The 17,592-nt window shown below is 59.7% G+C and overlaps 1 protein-coding gene across 5 annotated transcripts in view; it reads right to left on the reverse strand.

Annotated features, from left to right (window-relative positions):
• Positions 1 to 1,945: 1,945 nt before the first annotated feature.
• OGDH (oxoglutarate dehydrogenase) overlaps positions 1,946 to 17,592 on the reverse strand; it is a 53,122-nt gene continuing 37,475 nt past the window's right edge. For all 5 annotated transcript variants that reach the window (XM_004739456.3, XM_013059746.2, XM_013059742.2 and 2 more), the window contains 18 exons: positions 14,829 to 14,983; positions 14,600 to 14,746; positions 14,429 to 14,519; positions 13,886 to 14,065; positions 12,035 to 12,163; positions 9,933 to 10,112; positions 9,428 to 9,580; positions 9,120 to 9,222; positions 8,858 to 8,986; positions 8,581 to 8,731; positions 8,235 to 8,362; positions 7,951 to 8,129; positions 7,531 to 7,602; positions 7,013 to 7,141; positions 6,564 to 6,636; positions 3,474 to 3,637; positions 3,209 to 3,363; positions 1,946 to 3,018 (listed from right to left, as the gene is read on the reverse strand). In XM_004739456.3, coding sequence (XP_004739513.1) covers positions 2,898 to 3,018; positions 3,209 to 3,363; positions 3,474 to 3,637; positions 6,564 to 6,636; positions 7,013 to 7,141; positions 7,531 to 7,602; positions 7,951 to 8,129; positions 8,235 to 8,362; positions 8,581 to 8,731; positions 8,858 to 8,986; positions 9,120 to 9,222; positions 9,428 to 9,580; positions 9,933 to 10,112; positions 12,035 to 12,163; positions 13,886 to 14,065; positions 14,429 to 14,519; positions 14,600 to 14,746; positions 14,829 to 14,983 — 2,439 coding nt within the window. In that variant the 3' untranslated portion in view covers positions 1,946 to 2,897. The remainder of the gene's footprint in view (positions 3,019 to 3,208; positions 3,364 to 3,473; positions 3,638 to 6,563; positions 6,637 to 7,012; positions 7,142 to 7,530; positions 7,603 to 7,950; positions 8,130 to 8,234; positions 8,363 to 8,580; positions 8,732 to 8,857; positions 8,987 to 9,119; positions 9,223 to 9,427; positions 9,581 to 9,932; positions 10,113 to 12,034; positions 12,164 to 13,885; positions 14,066 to 14,428; positions 14,520 to 14,599; positions 14,747 to 14,828; positions 14,984 to 17,592) is intronic.

A 17,592-nucleotide genomic window follows, 5' to 3' on the forward strand; every position in this document is an offset into this window, starting at 1 on the left:
GTAGATGTTCTAAGTGATGCTGTGTTAACGACATTAAGCCTCTGATCCATGAACGTGGGATGCCTCTCATGTTCAACAACAGTATACATTTCACACGCTGTTGGGAATTACTTTGGAGCACTTTCTCTCTCTGATGCTGTTGTACATGGAATCGTAGCTTCGTTTTCATTCTGTCGGTTGCCACGGTCTAGAAATACGTAGATTCATATGTAATGGCCTTGTACACTGCAACCCAGCTTGTTTCATTTTGTAATTCTAATAGTTTTGAAAATCGATTCTGTAGGATTTTCTTTATATGAGATGGTATCATCTGCAGATGGAGATAGTTTTACTTCTCCCCTGCCCGTCTGGCTGTCTTTCATTTCATTTTCTCACCCAGTTGTCCTGGCTAGGATTCCCACACAGTGCTACACAGAAGTGGTGGCCAGTGCCTCAGCGGGGACGGTCACCCGTCCCTGCCTCTCCCTCCCTTGGCCAGCAGAAGTGTAGCTCTTTGAAGTGTAGCTCAGCGTGGGACACGCCACTTCTCAGAGCCCATGGCCGCATGCTCTGCCCAGGACCCCTCTACCTTTACCTTGGGGACTCTCCATGCTTGGCCCATGCTGGGCCACCTGCTGACCCCCAAACCATTCCAACTCCTTGCCTTTTCACACCTTTGCTCCTTTCCCAGATTTCCACATGACTTTTCCCTTATTTCCTTTGGGTCAGTGGCTCAGGCAAGTCTGTACTCTCAACACTTTTTTTTTTTAAAAGATTTTATTTATTTATTTGACAGAGAGAGATCACAAGTAGGCAGAGAGGCAGGCAGAGAGAGAGGAAGGGAAGCAGGCTCCCTGCTGAGCAGAGAGACCGATGCGGGACTCGATCCCAGCACCCTGAGATCATGACCTGAGCCAAAGGCAGCGGCTTAACCCACTGAGCCACCCAGGCGCCCCCCCCCCTTTTTTTTTAAAGATTTTATTTATTTATTTGACAGGCAGAGATTACAAGTACGCTGAGAGGCAGGCAGAGAGAGAGGAGGAGGAAGCAGGCCAAGCAGAGAGCTCTATGCGGGGCTCGATCCCAGGACCCTGGGATCATGACCTGAGCTGAAGGCAGAGGCTTAACCCACTGAGCCACCTAGGCGCCCCTCTCTTAACACTTTGTGATGGAGACCCTACGTCTGGAAAGATGGGGGGCATATACTCTTCCTATTCATCCTGCTAAGTACAACCCAAACCTTAGATATTATATATAAATACAACATAAGATGGGGTACCTGGGTAGCTTAGACAGTTAAGCCTCTGCCTTCGGCTCAGGTCATGATCCCAGGGTCCTGGGATCAAGCCCCTCATTGGGCTCTCTGCTTCCCTCTCTCTCTCTGCCGGCCTCTCTGCCTACTTGTGATCTCTGTCTGTCAAATACATAAATAAAATCTTTAAAAACAATAAATAAAATACTGAGGCATGCTCCGCTACATGTGGCCATCTTCCTAACCAGAGCTGGAGGACCCTTGGGTAAGCTGCAGGGAGCACGAAGAACATACCAGAGATTCCAAAGATGCTCCAAGGACAAGGGACCCAGGTATGATCTAGAGGATGGGGTGGTCACCAGCCCCTATGTCCACACCCAGGCCTTTCCCTGAGCGCCCCGCCCCGGGCCAAGGATGGTGTGCTGTGGGCCCAAGATGGCGAGGCTCTTGTCAAGAGGGGACACTGGGCCCCCAGGGGCCCTGCTGGTACGGCTGGTGCCTGGCAGAGGTTTGAGGAGCTGTGTGGGCTTCCAGGGGTGCAGACTGGCCAGGGAGCAGGGGGGCTCAGGACCGGGGTGCACCAGGCACCACTTGCACCCATGGCACAGGGCCGAGCAGCGGGGGGCTGCCTCCCAGACAGGGTGGGGAGGCCTAGGCCAGCTCCTTCGGGGGGATGGGGCGGGGTGGCCAGAAAGAAGGACACGCAGACAAGCCTGAGGGTAACTTTGTTTATGGGTCAAGCCAAATGCAATGCACACTTGTTTTTGTTCTTTTTTTAACCAAAATAAATAAATCAGATCTGTCCCTGTGATGGGTGAGGGAAGGACCCCTCTCCTCCAGCTGCCACTCGGCCCAGCCCTCCTCTCCCGCTCCTGACCAGCTGAGGCACGGCAGCACAGAGAAGAGCGCTTCCGTCTCCATGGTGTCGGAGTGGATGGGATGGGCAGGTGGGAGGCAGGCAGTGGCTGCGCCGGGCCCAGCAGTGAGCCCTGAGCCCCACCACACCCTGTGGCTCCAGTGCCGCCAGGCCCCAGGTGGGTGAAGCAGGCACGGTCCCCACACGTGGCCCGGGACCCTCTCGAGCGGAGGGAGTGGACACTGCAGAGAGCGGACCTGCCCTCTCTGTGCCAGGCTGGGTGCAGGCCCCCTCCTGCCAGCTGCCCCAAGCAGTGCCGCAGCTCCCCGTGCAGGGAGAGCCCCACCGGAGCCCAGCCCACCCCACGAAGTCTGGACAGTGATAGCTCCCTCTGAGGGGCCTGGTGCTCAGGGTGGGAAGAGGCGGCCACCTTGTCCAGGTGCAGCCGCCGCCGTGTGGGGTAACCAGGACAGCTGGTACCTGCGAGGCCACGTGAGGCTGGTCCTATGGGGGCAGTGGGAGGGAGGGGGCACAGCTGACCCTCCCAGGACACCTGCAGGGGCCTCCTTTCCTCCTCCCACTCCCCGTGGCCTCCATGAAGGATGCCCAGCTGGACGGAGGTCACAGCGCTGGGGGCCTCTGGCCTCGGGGGGCAGCCAAGCACACGGGGACAGCAGCCAAACTGGTAAGCGAGAGAGGGGGAGCGTGGTGCAGCGGACGGGCAGAGGCGTGGGCAGCGCTGAGGCACTATTCTTTAGTTGAGAAGCGAGGGGCGGCCGTGGCTGTGGAGGGCAGTGGCCCACGCGGCATCTACGAGAAGTTCTTGAAGGCGTCCAGGTCAAAGGCCGTGTCCAGGAGGCGCTGCAGCTCCGTGAGGTGGGTCTTCTTGTTGCCAGTGGCCGGAGCGGCGGCAGGGTCCCGGCCGGCATACCTGAGCGGTGACAGCAGGTGAGGGCTGAGCCAAGGAGGGCCTAGCCCTGTGGCTCTCCTGGCGTTCCCGGTACCCCCCGCGGCTCTCCCGGCCCCCCGGCTCTCCTAGCCCTCCAGCCCCCCGCAATGCTCCCAGCCCCCCGCGGCTCTCCCAGCCCCCATGGCTCTCCCGGCCCCCCGGGTGCACGCACCACACGGGCTTGGAACGGCTGATGGTGGTACGCAGCCTGGGCTTCACGTAGTCATAGTAGCCCTGGTTCTTGTGCTCCTCCTGGCACCAGGCCAGCTCGGCATTGGGGTACTTCTGCACCTCCCGCAGCAGGAGGTCGAAGGGGAACGGAGACAGCTGCGGAGAGAGCCAGGGCTCTGGTCAGGAGGGGTGTGCGGGGAGCCCGGGAGGAGGCACCGGAAGCGGAGGGGTGTCGGGGGCCCGCGCTGCGCCCTGCCCAGCCTCACCTGCTCGATGCGCGTGATGGCCACCTGCTCCGCCATGCCCCGTGCCTTCCGTTCCCGGGTGAGGTCGTAGTATACCTTGCCCGTACAGAACAGAAGCCGCTTGACGTTTTCCGGGTTCTGGGCGGCAAGGCCATCTTCTGGGATGACCCGCTGGAAGTGGGTTCCTGCGAGACAATCCCCGCGGCCGGAGCTTCCCTCAGGACTTGGCGGAGGACACCCAGGGCCCTCCCACTGCTGTCGTGCCCGGTCGGGGCCCCCGGGGCAGGGCTGTGACCCACACTGACGCCACAACATGCAGTTGCCGGTGCGCACCAGCCCCAGATGCCCTCGAATCCTCCCAGACCAAGAGCCTCGAGCAGCACATTGTGCACAGTGCACAACAGGCCAGGCCAGCCTTGGACTGCAAGTGGTGCCAGTTCCTTCTTTCCCAACAGCTCATCCCAGAAGACCAGGGCCGCCGACCACTCAGTCAGACTCCCCACAAGCTCGCAAACACCGACACCTTCTGCACAGCCAAACAAGTACTCAGGAGTCCTGCCAGCAGGGCCGGGCCCCGCGAGGGGAACAAGCTGCATCCTGCAAGTGGCACCCATAAAAGGGTCTCCCTCGTGACTGGCACGCACATGCACATTTGTGCCACAGGGGACCCTGTCCCCACGGGAGGAAGGCCAGATAGGAAGGCCCCAGCAAGCGTCCTACTCAGTGGTGCGAGGCTGAGCTTCTCCCCTAATATCGGCAAAGAGACAGAGAGGCCCCCATCACCGCCCCCATCCGGCCTCGTACTGTAAGTCCCAGCCGGAGCCGCTGGGGGAGAAGACAAAAGGCCTCTAAATTGGAAAGGAAGAAAATATTTTCTGTGTGTGGATGATGTGATCTGGCATGTAGAAAACCCCCAAATTAGAATAAATGAACTCAGCAAAGATGCAGGATACAAAAGCCAACACTCAGAGCTCAGATGCGGTTCTGTGCCGGCAAAGACCGACCCGAACACAAGAAACTCCACTTGCTGCAGCGTCAAAAGGAACAAATGCCAAATAAATGAAGACAGGGAAGACCCTGCCTTCCTGCTGCCCGGTGCCACCAAAGAAATGAAAGACACGAGCACAGAGAGCGGCGTCTGTGCTCCCCCGGGGGCAGGAAGCGGCAGTCACGATGTCCACTGCCCCCAGAGCGAGCTAGGGATTCAGTCTGACCCAAAGCCCAGTGACGTCTTCTGCAGACACAGAGAAATCCGCCCTAAAATGTGCGGAATCTCGAAGAACCTCGAACAGCCAGAGCGGCCCTAGAACACGAGAGTGAAGCTGCAGGCCTGGTTCCCGACTTCAGAACCCGGCCCGGAGCCATAGCACCCGGGGCCATGAGGCACCAGCACCGAGACATGCAGACCGTGGACACAGAGCCCAGGCCGCTTGGTGGGGAAGGAGGGAGACCTTCCTGCCAATGCTGGGAAACCTGGACATCCATCTGCAGAGGAGGAACCCTCACACCACACAGAAATTAACCCAAAATGTGCTAATGACTCCAAAACACGAGCTGCCACACTCAAACTCTTAGAAGAAAATATAGGAAACACATCGTGACAGTGGATGTGGCAGCGATTTCCTGGAAGCGATGCTGATGGCCAGCAACAAAAGAGAAAAGTAGATTTCATGAAATTTTAAATATTTTTGTGCACCAGAGACAACACAGGGGTTGGGAAGGCACCTGGTGGCTCAGAAGGTGAAGCCTCTGCCTTTGGCTCAGGTCATGGTCCCAGGGGTTGAGTCCCGCATCAGGCTTCCTGCTCGCCAGGAACCCTGTTTCTCCCTCTTCCTCTCCCCCTGCCCTTCCCTGTCAATCGGTCTCTCTCAAATAAAAAAGAAAAGAAAAGAAAACAAAGGATCCAGCACACAGAATGGGACAAAGCAGCTGCATCCGAACCGATGCCAGGTTTGGATCCGGCATACAGAAAGAACTCCTCAAACTCAACAACAATGCAAACAACTCGGCCGTAAATCAGGCAAAGGACTAGCAGACACTTCTCTAAAGCAGACTCAGGAGAAGAGGCTCCCCACCACTCGTCAGCAGGTATCAAAACCCCTGCAAAGTATGATTTCCGAGGCTGGAGGATGGCTGTTGGAGCTTGGTTTTTGTTTCTGACTCGGACGTAGAGAAGCTGGAACCCTCGTGAGTGCAGGTAGGGAAACAGAAAGGCACGGCTACTGGGGAAAATACTACAGAGGTTCATCAAAAACCTAAAACCACAATCACCACACGAGCCCACAGTTCCACCTCTGGGAATACACGTGAACAAACCGAATGTGGCTTCTCGAAGGGACCCCGCACACCTATGCTCACAGCAGCATCGCTCATCAGCTCAAAGTGGAGGCGACCAATGTCCTCTGATGGACACAGACACAAGAGGCTCATCCACATGCTGGGCTCTCATCCAGCTTAAAGCAGGAGGGAGTCCTGACAGCTGCTGTGACGTGGGCGGCCCTGGAGAACGTGACATGGTTGCACGAGCAGACCCAGGGCCACCTGCCGCATGTACACCTGGGACCTCTGAGTACAGAAAGCAGGAGCTCTGGAGACGACCGCACCGCTGTGGGGGCACGCATCACGCGCAGTGGCCGCACACGCAGAAACAATGACGTTTTAATTTTATGTGATTCCAGCACAACAACGATAAACCAACCAAGGAGCGCTTCACCGTGACTGATGACTAAGGGGGCTCCACGGCTGGGAGGAGGTGGGTTCCCCTGGCCCAGGGAGCCCGAGGATGTGTCCGCGGCCTGCCATCCAGGTGGGGTCTCAATGCTGAGGGCCCCAGAGGATACCCTCTGGGAGCAGCGGTCAGGCAGCCGGGGCACCCTGAGCTTAGGCTTGCTTCCCCACCTCTAAACAAGGCCAGGGGAGCGCCCGGGTGAAGGCCGCAGACCCGGGGGGACACAAGACGCACGTTCTGAGCAAGTCATAAGCAAGCCCCGACTCGTTGGCTGTGGTGGTCACTGGTCTTCACCCAGTGACAAGGAAGGCAGCAAGAGCCATGGTGAGACCCTCGGGTGCAGGCCCTGAGCCCCACGGAGCGGCAGCCTGCCCCACACCCACCTGAGAGCATCTCGTCGAAGCTGGTTCTGGCCTCGGGGTGCCGCAGCAGGGACTTGGGGGTGAAGATGATGAGCTGGAAGGAAGCAGCACAGCCCGCGATGGACCCGGGGACCCGATGGCGAGGACGGCCCCTGCGCGCCTCAGACCTGGTACTGTGCCTCCAGCTCCGTGGGCAGGAGGGGCCTGGATGATGCTGCTTCCCGTTCAGCTGCACGCGCGCTCCTCCAGGACGTGTCCCAGGCTGCTGAGCCCCGGGGCCCCTACCCCTGTGCCTGGGAGACAGCCCGCAGCCTCTCCGTGGGGTCCCCACCCAGGGCCAGGGCCCTTCACACAGCCTCCTCCTCACCACTCCACACCCTGCCCGGAGCTTGCTGGCCAGGACCCTGCGCCACCCCCCACCACCCGCTCCCACACCCATCCCCTGCTCGGCAGGGGCGCCCCGCACTGACCGGCTTCCGGAAGGGCAGGAGGATCTGGCGCCGCAGCACGTGGAAGAAGTTGCCGGGAGTGGAGCAGTTGACCACCACCCAGTTGCAGTCGTACAGCTGGTTGATGTCGAAGTTGGCCTCCTCCAGGTTCTGCGGCTCGAGGGAGAGGCCAGAGGCCAGCGGACTAAGCCCCTGCCACGGGGCTGCCCCAGGGACCCCGCCAGGAGCTCATGCTCTGGGTTCTCTGTCCCACTCCATCCCGCCCCTCCTCTGCAGACCAGGGCCACATCTGCACCCGGTTCTACCACGGGCCAGTCAGATTTGCTATAGAAACAGATCCCCGGTTACTGTGCCCAGTCGTACAGCTCCATCGACACCAGCCCAGAGCTGCCCGAGCTCCCTCCTCTAAGGCGTCTGCCTGAACCCAGCGCACACAGCTGCTCCTCACACGGCAGCGGGATGGGGACTCTCACTTCGGGGGCCGGCAGGAGCTGCCTACATGTCACCGAGGCCCAGTGTGCTGCCGCCACCCGGCTCACCGGTAGGACGTCTGGATCATCATTGCACATCTGCAGGAACCGCTCCGGCCGGGCAGAGGAATGTTCTGGGCCCTGGAACCACACACAAAAGTTACATCTCAGGAGCTCTGCAGAGTGGGAGCTGCACTTGCCTGGACTCAGGTCACTTCTGTCTGATAAACTCTGACTTGCACTGACCCGCTGGCTCTTCCACCCTGTCCCCTCCCCCAGAGTGTGGAGGGGCCCACACCCCGGCTCTGCAGGGTTTCCGACGCCTTGTCCTGGGATGGTCTCTCACAGGGCCTCCACAGCGAGGAGAGCAGGGGCATGTAAGCTGGCACTCCTGCTTCTCGGCAGAGGTACAGCAGGACCTGACACTGGCCCTTGGGGATGGGGCGCACCGCAACGGCCCCGCCAGCTTCCAGGGCCCGTGGGGCTCACCATGCCCTCCATGCCGTGAGGCAGCAGCAGCACGATGCCGTTCTGCCGCACCCACTTGGCCTGTCCTGGGCAGATGAACTGGTCGATGATGCACTGGGCCGTGTTGTGGAAGTCACCAAACTGGGCCTCCCAGAGGACCAGGGCGTTAGGGCTGGCCATGGCAAAGCCCAGCTCAAAGCCTGCAGAGGGAGGAGGCGGGAGAAGAGCGGACTGAGTGGGGGGTGGGGTGGGAACAGGTGGCGGGTGGGGCTGCGGGAGGAGGGCCCGAGGGCCGGGGCACTCACCCAGGACCCCGTACTCGGACAGTGAACTGTTGCACACGGTGTAGGGGGCCTGGTTGGGCCAGAGGTGGTTCATGGGGATGCAAGTCTTCTTGTCCACGTTCTGGTCATGCAGCACGTGGTGGCGGTGGCTGAGGCACGACACAGATTAGGGGGGCCGTGCAGCTGCGCCCTGCCCTGACACGCAGACCCGAGAGGCGGCCACGTGCTCCGCAGAAGGGCCCGCGTCAGAGCAGGGGAAGGCTGCTTCCGGGCCAACCGGTTTCTTCCCGAGAAACCCCAGAGCCCTCCTCTCCGTCCGCCGCGCTCAGCGCTGCCATGAGAACCCTGAGGGGGTTATGGGTGTTACCTGAAGGTGCCGCGCTCCACGTCCTGGCCGCTCAGGCGGATGTGGATGCCCTCCTTCAGGAGCGAGCCGAAGGCCATGTACTCCGCCAGTGCCCAGTCCACGGTCCTGTTCTTCACCAGCTCCCCACGGGTCTTGAGGATCCGGCTCAGCCCTGCGCAGGCGCAGCGCTCACCAGCTGCCCGCTTGCCGCCAGAGCAGCACCGCCGGCGGCCCTGGTGTCCTGCCCTGTCCTCCCCGATGGGGCCCAACCGCCCCGTGGCTCAGCGGGCATCCTCACCTCCGTGAATGGTGAAGTTCTCCACAGGCACGGAGCTGGCCACGTTCCCGATGTGCGTCAGGATGTCCTCCGTCAGGCCCGTGGATGGGCAGGTCATGCTCCTCGGCTGCCCGTCCAGGGTGAAAAAGCCTAGGACAGGGGGTGAGCGGACACGTGGCTGCCACATGGGGCCCACGGCCAGCGATGGGGGTGGGGGAGGGGCGCAGGTGGGGCTGCTCGCTCAGTGGGGGCAGGGAGGGGTGGGGGTGGGGCCGCCGCTCACCGGGCCAGGGCGAGTCCAGCCAGTGCTTGATGTGCAAGATCTTCTCGTCCTTGGACCGGGCGAAGGCCTCCTCGCAGATCCGGTCGTACTTGGAGATCTCCTCCTGCAGGGGCGGGCACGGTGTGGCCGTCAGGGGTGCCCTGCACAGGGCCCCCAGGTGCATGACAGCTCTGAGGCCCGGGAACAGCTGGCCATGTCACAGTCTTTGGTCCGGGCAGCCGCGTCTGCCGGCCATAGGCCTGCTTGGAGTCGGAGACCTGTCCCTGCAAGCCTGTCCCCACCCTCCGTGAGCCGGAGCTGGGGCACACCTCATACTCAGGCTGGTCGACCACGCCCTGGGACACCAGCAGCTCGGCGTACTTCTGCAGCACGGGCTTCTGCTTGCGGATCTGCTTGTACATGAGCGGCTGCGTGAACATGGGCTCGTCCATCTCGTTGTGGCCGTTCCGCCGATAACACACCTGCACACGGCGCGGACACATGGGCATCAGGGGCCCGCCGGCACCTGCCCGCTCTCCTGCACGGCGCCCCAGCGTACCTCCCCTACAGTCTAGACCTTCACAGCTGAGTCACTGTCACAGATGAAACGAGGGACCTGGGGACACCCAGCACAAGACCCCAGCTTCCTTCTTTCCTGGTCTGGCTCACCCAGGCTGGGGCCTCAAGAGCCCTGGAGAAGGGCGGCCAGGGGACCGCGGGAAGGCCCTTGGATACTGGCGGGTCTGTGGTGTGTGGGAGCCCATGTGGGGAGCAGCACTGCGAGTCAGTCTGCTGGAGGCCGCCCCTCCTCTCCCGCACACAGAGGCCGCTCACCAGGTCCACCACCACGTCCTTGTGGAAGGTGCTCCGCCACTCGGCTGCCACCTTGCACACGTACATAACGGCCTCTGGGTCATCCGAGTTCACGTGGAAAATGGGGGCATTCACGACGCGGGCCACGTCCGTCGGGTAGGGTGAGGAGCGGGCCATGCGTGGGTCCGTGGTGAAGCCGATCTGCAAAGGATGCGCTGCTGGGCGGGGCCGGGCGCAGCGCCACTAGCCAGTGGCCACTTGGCTGTGCCCGCCTTCCGGAGTCCCCAGGCAGCCGTTCAGGACTTTTTTTTTTTATTGTTTTATTGTTTCCTATTCTGCAAATGAACTTCATGCATGTCCAACACACAGTTTGGAAGTATAAGAAAATTATAATTTAGGGGCACCTGGGTGGCTCAGTGGGTTAAAGTCTCTGCCTCGGCTCAGGTCATGATCCCAGGGTCCTGGGATCGAGCCCCGCACCGGGCTCTCTGCTCAATGGGAAGCCTGCCCCCCACCCACCTCTGCCTCTTGTGATCTCTGTCAAATAAATAAGTAAAATCTTTAAAAAAATTGTAATTTAAACAAAGCTACGTATCTTTCCGCCAGCGGCAGCATAAATATTTTGATGTTTTCTTTGCCCATGTACATGTAACACATATTTAAAACTTCTGACACCATTCGTAATTTGGCAGTTCGCTCACTTAACGTGAGGAGCTAACATTACAAGTTTCTTAGAAAGGAAAAGTTAAAGCCTTCACAGCAGTCCTTACTTTGTCAATGTACTACAAATTCTGTATTCATAATTGAACAACCTGCATTTCCTGACTTCTATGAAACGCCTCAGACAGACACAGTATGATAATACCACAGCGGTCATGCCTGAGCTCCACGAACGTGACCTCTCTTCTACAGCGGGACCTTGTCAGCCTGGACAATACTCACTGTCTTTTTACGCTTGTCCCTGCTTCACAGTTTTTTTTTTTTTTTAAAGATTTATTTATTTATTTATTTATTTGACAGACCCATCACAAGTAGGCAGAGAGGCAGGCAGAGAGAGAGAGAGGGAAGCAGGCTCCCTACTGAGCAGAGAGTCCGATGTGGAACTCGATCCCACGGACCCCAGGCTCATGACCTGAACCGAAGGCGGAGGCTTTAACCCACTGAGCCAGCCAGGCGCCCCTAAAATTAGTATTTTAAGGGGTATCTGGGGGGCTCAGTCGGTGAAGCGTCTGCCTTTGGCTCAGGTCATGATCTCAGATTCCTGGGATTGAGACCTGCTGCTTCTCTGTTGGGCCCTCAGGCCCGTTCATGTGCATGTGCACGCACTCTCCCTCAGATAAAGAAAAAATATATGTAATCTTTAAAATTAGTATTTTAAGAGCATATAAGGCCATGAGAAAATAGCGAAAGGAGTAGGAAACGGGAAGAACACGCAGGGTTCCTTAAAGAAGGATAGCCACCTATACGCTCGTGGGGCTGGAAGATAACACACCAAGGTCACATCACCATCTTCAGTAACAGGGTCAAAATCTCTCTTCTGTCTTACGTTTTTAAAAATATTTTTATTTATTTGAGAGAGAGAGGGAGAAAGAGGTCACAAGTAGGCAGAGAGGCAGGCAGAGAGAGAGGGGGAAGCAAGCTCCCCACTGAGCAGGGAGCCCAATGTGGGACTTGATCCCAGGACCCTGAGATCATGAACTGAGCAAAAAGGCATTGGCTCAACCCACTGATCTCTCTTTATTTTTATTATTTTTTATTTTTTTTAAAGATTTTGTTTATTTGTCAGAGAGAGAGAGCGAGAGCGAGCACAGGCAGACAGAGAGGCAGGCAGAGGCAGAGGGAGAAGCAGGCTCCCCGCTGAGCAAGGAGCCTGATGTGGGACTCGATCCCAGGACACCGGGATCATGACCCGAGCTGAAAGCAGCTGCTTAACCAACTGAGCCACCCAGGCATCCCAAATCTCTCCTTTTTAAAAACATGTTTCTGGCGCTGTCCCCATCTTTTATAAAAGAGCCACCTTTAGAGCCCGAGAACTGTCCTAAATAACTGAGACGCGTCAGACGGCCGCAGAGCACAGAGTCCTCAGGAGGTCTGCGGCTCCCTGGCCCTGGGGCCCCCGTTACCTGGTTGTTGACGACCACATGGACAGTGCCGTGAGTCGTGTAGGAGGGCAGGTCGCTCAGGTGGAAGGTCTCATACACGATGCCCTGGCCGGCAAAGGCAGCATCTCCGTGTAGGAGGATGGACATGACCTGCGGGCACGCGAAGGAGACCCCAGATGCAACACAGCCCGGCTCACCACGGCCATAAGGCACACCGACGCTGAGTCGCAATTTGCTTTTCCAAAAGTAATGCATTCTGAGATCATTTCCAACTTATAAATAAAAACAAAGTGGCAGAAGAACACAAGACCCCCCCAGCCCCACTGGGCCCTGCCCTGCTCCAGTGGCATACCGGCCAGTCCACCACCGTCTGCTGCGGAGCCCACGGATGCCACACCGGGCATGGCCTGTGGGACCCTCCCAGCAGGAGAGCAGTGCTGGCCGGGCTCCAACCAGGAGCAGCTCTTCCCTCTCCTGTCTCCACAGCCTGGACAGGCCTTCGTGACCAGACCCAGGACAGGTGCGCTCCACACTGGGTGATGCCCCAGCTTGCCTGCCCCTTGCTGGAGGGCGTCCCTGTGCTCACCTGGACAATGTCTCCCTTCCACTCACTGTTTACCCCTCGGTCATGAGAACCTCTGGGTCCTGCTCCTCACTAACCCCTGCCCGGTGGCCGCAGCAGCCTCTCCTGGGCATTGCTAGGTGTCCCTCCTACGTGGATCTGCTGGTGTTCCGCCAGAGCCTGCCCCTCTCGTCTGCTACTCCCACTCCCATGTGCTCGCGCTCCTGTCTCATTCACCCCCCGGGCCTGACTCTCATCACAGTACAGCTCCCACTGTCCCACGCTTGGTGTGAGGGCCCCGTGTTGTCTGGACGGTGGCCCCAACACAACCTGGAAGGAGACGGTTCTCCAGGAGCCTGGTGCCCCCAGCAGGGATGGCTGGTGCTGCTCAGGGTCTGCGTTCATAGGAGGACGCAATGCTGCCGTGTGCAAACCGACTGTGCTGTGCTGTCTTCCCTCCACATGCACAGGCATATCCTAGACCGTGAGACCCCGCTCCCGCAGCCCCTGCTAGGAGGAAAAAGTCTCCCCTGTCCTCTCCAGGGGCAGAATCTGGATCTCGTGAACAGAACCCTGCATTTCCTGCCTCTGGCTGCGGGGATGCTCCCTGGGACGGGTGTGTGCAGGGGCCTCCGTGGAGGGGTAGGTAGGAAGGCCACGAGAGTCCTGCCAGAGCCTTCTCCACACACGCTCGGCCTCCTGCTGTCGGGTGCTCTGGGGAGCCTCCCGCCTAGATGGCCTGGGGAAGCCACACTGGGGCCCTCGCCAGGTGGCAAGGCTGTCCCCGAGGCTCCCTCAGTGTGGTACTGGGTGCTGACACCACGGGGCCTGGCGCTCCTTGCATCTCATGGCGCCCCAGTAAGCTGACCGTCCTGCTGCACCGGGGGCTGCATCCCCACAAACATCCCAGGGCCCACCTGAGTCAGGCCCTGTCTTCTCCCAGGTCACAGAACAAATCCAGTCACATGCACAGAGAGAATGTAAGCTTTCTGAGACGTGGAAGGTCGTGAAACAGACTCCAGCTCCCTGAGCTCTCAGCTGAGCAGAAACCAGCTAACTGTCAGACTTCTGAACGAGTGGCGAGGACAGGCATGAAGGGTCTGGATCCATGGTTGGGGGTAGGCTAGGGTCAGAGCGGCTCCCACACAGAGGTGGGTGCTCGAAGGGCGGGCTGTCTGCACCGGGAAAGAGCCCTCCCGAAAACCTGAGCCTGGCAAGCACGCGGGCTCCCCGGCCTCTCCTGGCCGCACGTCTCACAGCAGGCGTAAGGGCTGCCACCATCTGGAGGGTGCAGTGTCCTTGCGCCTTACCTTCTTCCCCTCAGTGTCCCCGCAGTAGAACTGCTCCGCCTTCGTCTTGCCCATCACCACGGGGTCCGCGGCCTCCAGGTGGGATGGGTTTGCCACCAGCGACAGGGTGATGTTCCTGTCGGTCACGCGGTTGATCCGCCGGTGGTACATGCCCAGGTGGTACTTCACATCCCCAGAGCCCTGGCACACAAAGACAGGGCTTTACTCCTGGGATGAAGGGGACGCTTGGGCGTTCGACCCCTTTGCTCTGTGCTATTTCTATTCCCAGATCCCCCCCATTCCTGAAGGTTTCTTCCCAAGGCTCCCACCCATGGCCCCAGGAGAAGGGCCGTGTCCCCAGTGGGAGGACCGGGACCCAGGGGCCACCACCCATGTGATGGAGTGGAGGCAGCCAGCTCCTGCCAGGGGGTGACTGTCCTGAGTGAGGGTGGGGCTGAGGGTCTCGGGTGGTAGGGGTCCAGGGCCGAGGGTCTCGGGTGGGGGAGGTCTGGGGCCAAGGGTCTCGGTGCGGGGTGGGTCTCGAGAAGAAAACACGCGCCTCACCTCGTCAGCAGCTTCCAGCTTGGAATCGAACTGGCAGAAGATCTGCTCCAGCTCCTTCCGGATGACATTGGCAAGCACGTTGAGCCGCCCCCTGGGACACAGAGGCAGGTAAGCCCAAGGCCAGGGTGCTGGGGACCGGTGGGCATGGTCACCGGGGCAGCGGGCACGCACCTGTGGGGCATCCCCATGATCACGTAGTCTACCCCATTCTCGCTGGACTTGTCAATGATGGTCTTGAGTGCGGGGATCAGAACCTCGCACCCTTCCAGACCGAAGCGCTTCTCGGACGACCACTTCCGCTGCAGGAAATCCTCAAACCTGGCCAGGGACCGCCATGTCACCTGGGCTGGCGCCGCTGCCCACCCTCCCGGGGAGAGACCAGACAGCGCGCAGCCCGCACCTGGTAGACCGCACGAGCCGGGCCAGCAGGGTCCGCTTCTCCTCGTTGGTGAACTGCATGATCCCGGGCGTCTCGAACTTCTGCCGGATCCACTGGCACTGCTCCAGGTCGTTGATGAACATGAACTCCACACCGATGTGCTGACAGTAGGCCATCTGTGCAACACACACCCCTCCCCGTCAAGGGCTGCTCCCCCCGTGGTGTCGACTGCCCACCCAGCCCAAAAGCTGGCGGGAAAAGCGTCCTCCCTTCCAAAGGCAATGGGGCCAGCTGCAGCCCGGGTCGCGGCCTAGGTCTGGCGGGTCATGCTGAGCCTGGCAAGCAGGGAGGGGACAGTAAGAACCGTGGGGCCAAGGTTTTCCTTTGTGTCAGGAAGATGGAGGCACCAGCCAAAGGACGGACGATTCTGGGAAGCCAGCTTCCTTGACCTCAAGGTTAGACTGTGGCCAGTGCCACAAGACAGAAGGGACCCGTGCTGCCCATGTATGACAGAGCACAATGGCCACTCAAGACTCCTAGTTGTTTAGATTTTAAATTCTGCTTTTAATAATTGGCCCCTCCTGGGAGGCCTGGGTCCCACAGAAGTGTGAGTGCACACATTACAAAACAGAGGACCCTGAGCAGGGCAGCTGTGTCCCACCCATGGTGCTCACGTGACAGCTGGGAAGGCGGCCCTGTGTCCTGTGGGATGCGTGGGCTCAGTGCAAAAGAAGCTAGAGTGGGAGAGGACAGGAAAGCCACAAGAGCGCCTGGCTTCAGGTGCGGCCTTCGCAGGGGCCCGCGCCTTCCTGAGACAGGTGAACAGGGCCCCTTGTCCTCCTTCATCCACAGCTGTCCGGGTGACAGCAAACCCCACATCAGCTCTGGAGTTAAAGAAGGACACACCCTGGTGTGGCAGAGGGAGGCTTTAGAGACTCCCCAAACCATCTCCGGCAGCTGCACTGCCTGCGCACTCAGACCACCAGGCTTTGCTCGGGGGGTGCATCTGTATTCTGCTGGTTTTCACAAGAGACATGGAGTCGGCTGGCCAGGTGCAGGACGGGGATGTGCCCTGGACCCCTCACATGGGTCTTCGGAGCAAGGGTGGGCATCTCTGCAGGTGGCTCCATGATCGTGAAACAAAGGAAGGTCTGCCTGAGCTCACAGTACCCACCGAGCACTATACACACCAGCATCCCGGCCTAGAGAGGAAGATTGCGTCTAAGGATGAAGAGAAGTGGGGCTGGAAGAGCCTTGGTGCCTCTCTGAAGACATGTCACCAGGAGTGCAGGAAGTCTGGGGGCCGGCCTGGCCTGCCGGGCTGTCCTCCCTGACTTCCTGACTTCCCAGTCAGGACTGGCTCCTGCTGCCAGAGCTTCATGGTCCCAAGTCCACTGGGCCGCAGGAGAAGTCACATGGCCCAGCCAGAGGGCCTGTGAGCAGGAGCCCTCCTCCTCTGCCAGTCTGAAAAGGTTTTCCTGGGGCCCAAATCTGGGCTGCAGGACAGAGGGGAGTGAGATGGAGGAGGGAGCAGAGGGAGCTCGAGGAAGGGGGAAGGAAAGAGAAAGAGAGGAGGAAAGGTAGGGGAGAGAAGGGGAGGGGAATGGGGGAAGCAGGAGGAGAAGAGGGGATGGAGAGATGATGGGGGGAGGGGAGACAGGCAAGGGGAGGGAAGGTGGGAGGGGATGAGGGGGGAGGAACGTGGGGTGGGGGTGAAGGGATGGAGGGAAAAGCAGAGGAGGACAGGGGAGGGGAGGCAGGGAGGGAACAGAATGGGTGAGGGAAGGAGGGAGGGAGGAAGGGAAGGGAGAGGACAGGGGGAGGGAAGCAGGGGAGGGAGGGAGAGAAGTAGGGAAGAGGTGAGGGAGGGGAAAGGAGGGGGGGAGGGAGGGAAGGACGGGGGAGGGAGAAAATTGGGAAGATGGAAGGGAGGGGAGAAATCTGCAGAGAGATGGGGAGGGAGAAGGTGGCTCCTTGTACTCCAGGGGCAGCATTTCCCCGACTTGAACAACTTAGGGGCTGGCAGGAAACTAGGAGGTGGAAACTGCAGACACTAGTGTGCATCCACCACCAGGAGCACAAGTTTAGCTATTGACTTGGACTCACAGTTACAGGGCCCTGGGTCATGTGTTGTTTTTCCTGTTCTTGGCTCAGTCCCCAGGAGAAAAGGTCATGCCTTTCCAGGCACGGATTCTATCTAGCAGGACACAGCGTGAGGGCAACTCGAAGCCACACCTGCCCCAGCTGCTCCCAGTGGCCCGAGCCGGCCCGCGGTCCCAGCGGCTCATGCCAGCAACCTGGTGTGCACACATGTGTGTTAACACACACATCATGGTCAGCAACTTTGCCCAAATACCTGGAAGCCATGAGCATAGCACACAGGCTGGGACGTGGGCACCCTGGGGCCGGGGGAGCTACGGCCAAGGTCCCCCAGCCAGAGCCTGACTCCTGGGCTGAAAGTGAGAGCCATCAGACTCTGGCCCTCCAAAGGCTGGGCTCGGGACCACGGGGACCAAGGCCGAGGAGGTCAAGCAGGGGGCTCTACACAGCCCCGCTCTGCTCTGCGGGAAGTAAAGTGCTGAAGGTGCCCCGAGGAGGGGGCCAGAAAGCCCCTAAGGTTTCTGGCTTGGAAGAAGGGCTGAGCTTCCCACTGGAGACTGTGTAGGGGTAGGGAAGGAGGGGCAAGCGCACTGTGCCAGCTCTCCTGCTGACCAGTCCAAGCTCTGCTTTCCAGACAACACCAGCACCAGATGCCTGGGACACCTGTGGGTGGGGCTTAGATGCC

Source organism: Mustela putorius, unplaced genomic scaffold (assembly GCF_011764305.1).
Source record: "Mustela putorius furo isolate JIRA1106 unplaced genomic scaffold, ASM1176430v1.1 tig00003845_pilon_pilon_pilon, whole genome shotgun sequence".
NCBI classification, from domain to species: Eukaryota; Metazoa; Chordata; class Mammalia; order Carnivora; family Mustelidae; genus Mustela; species Mustela putorius.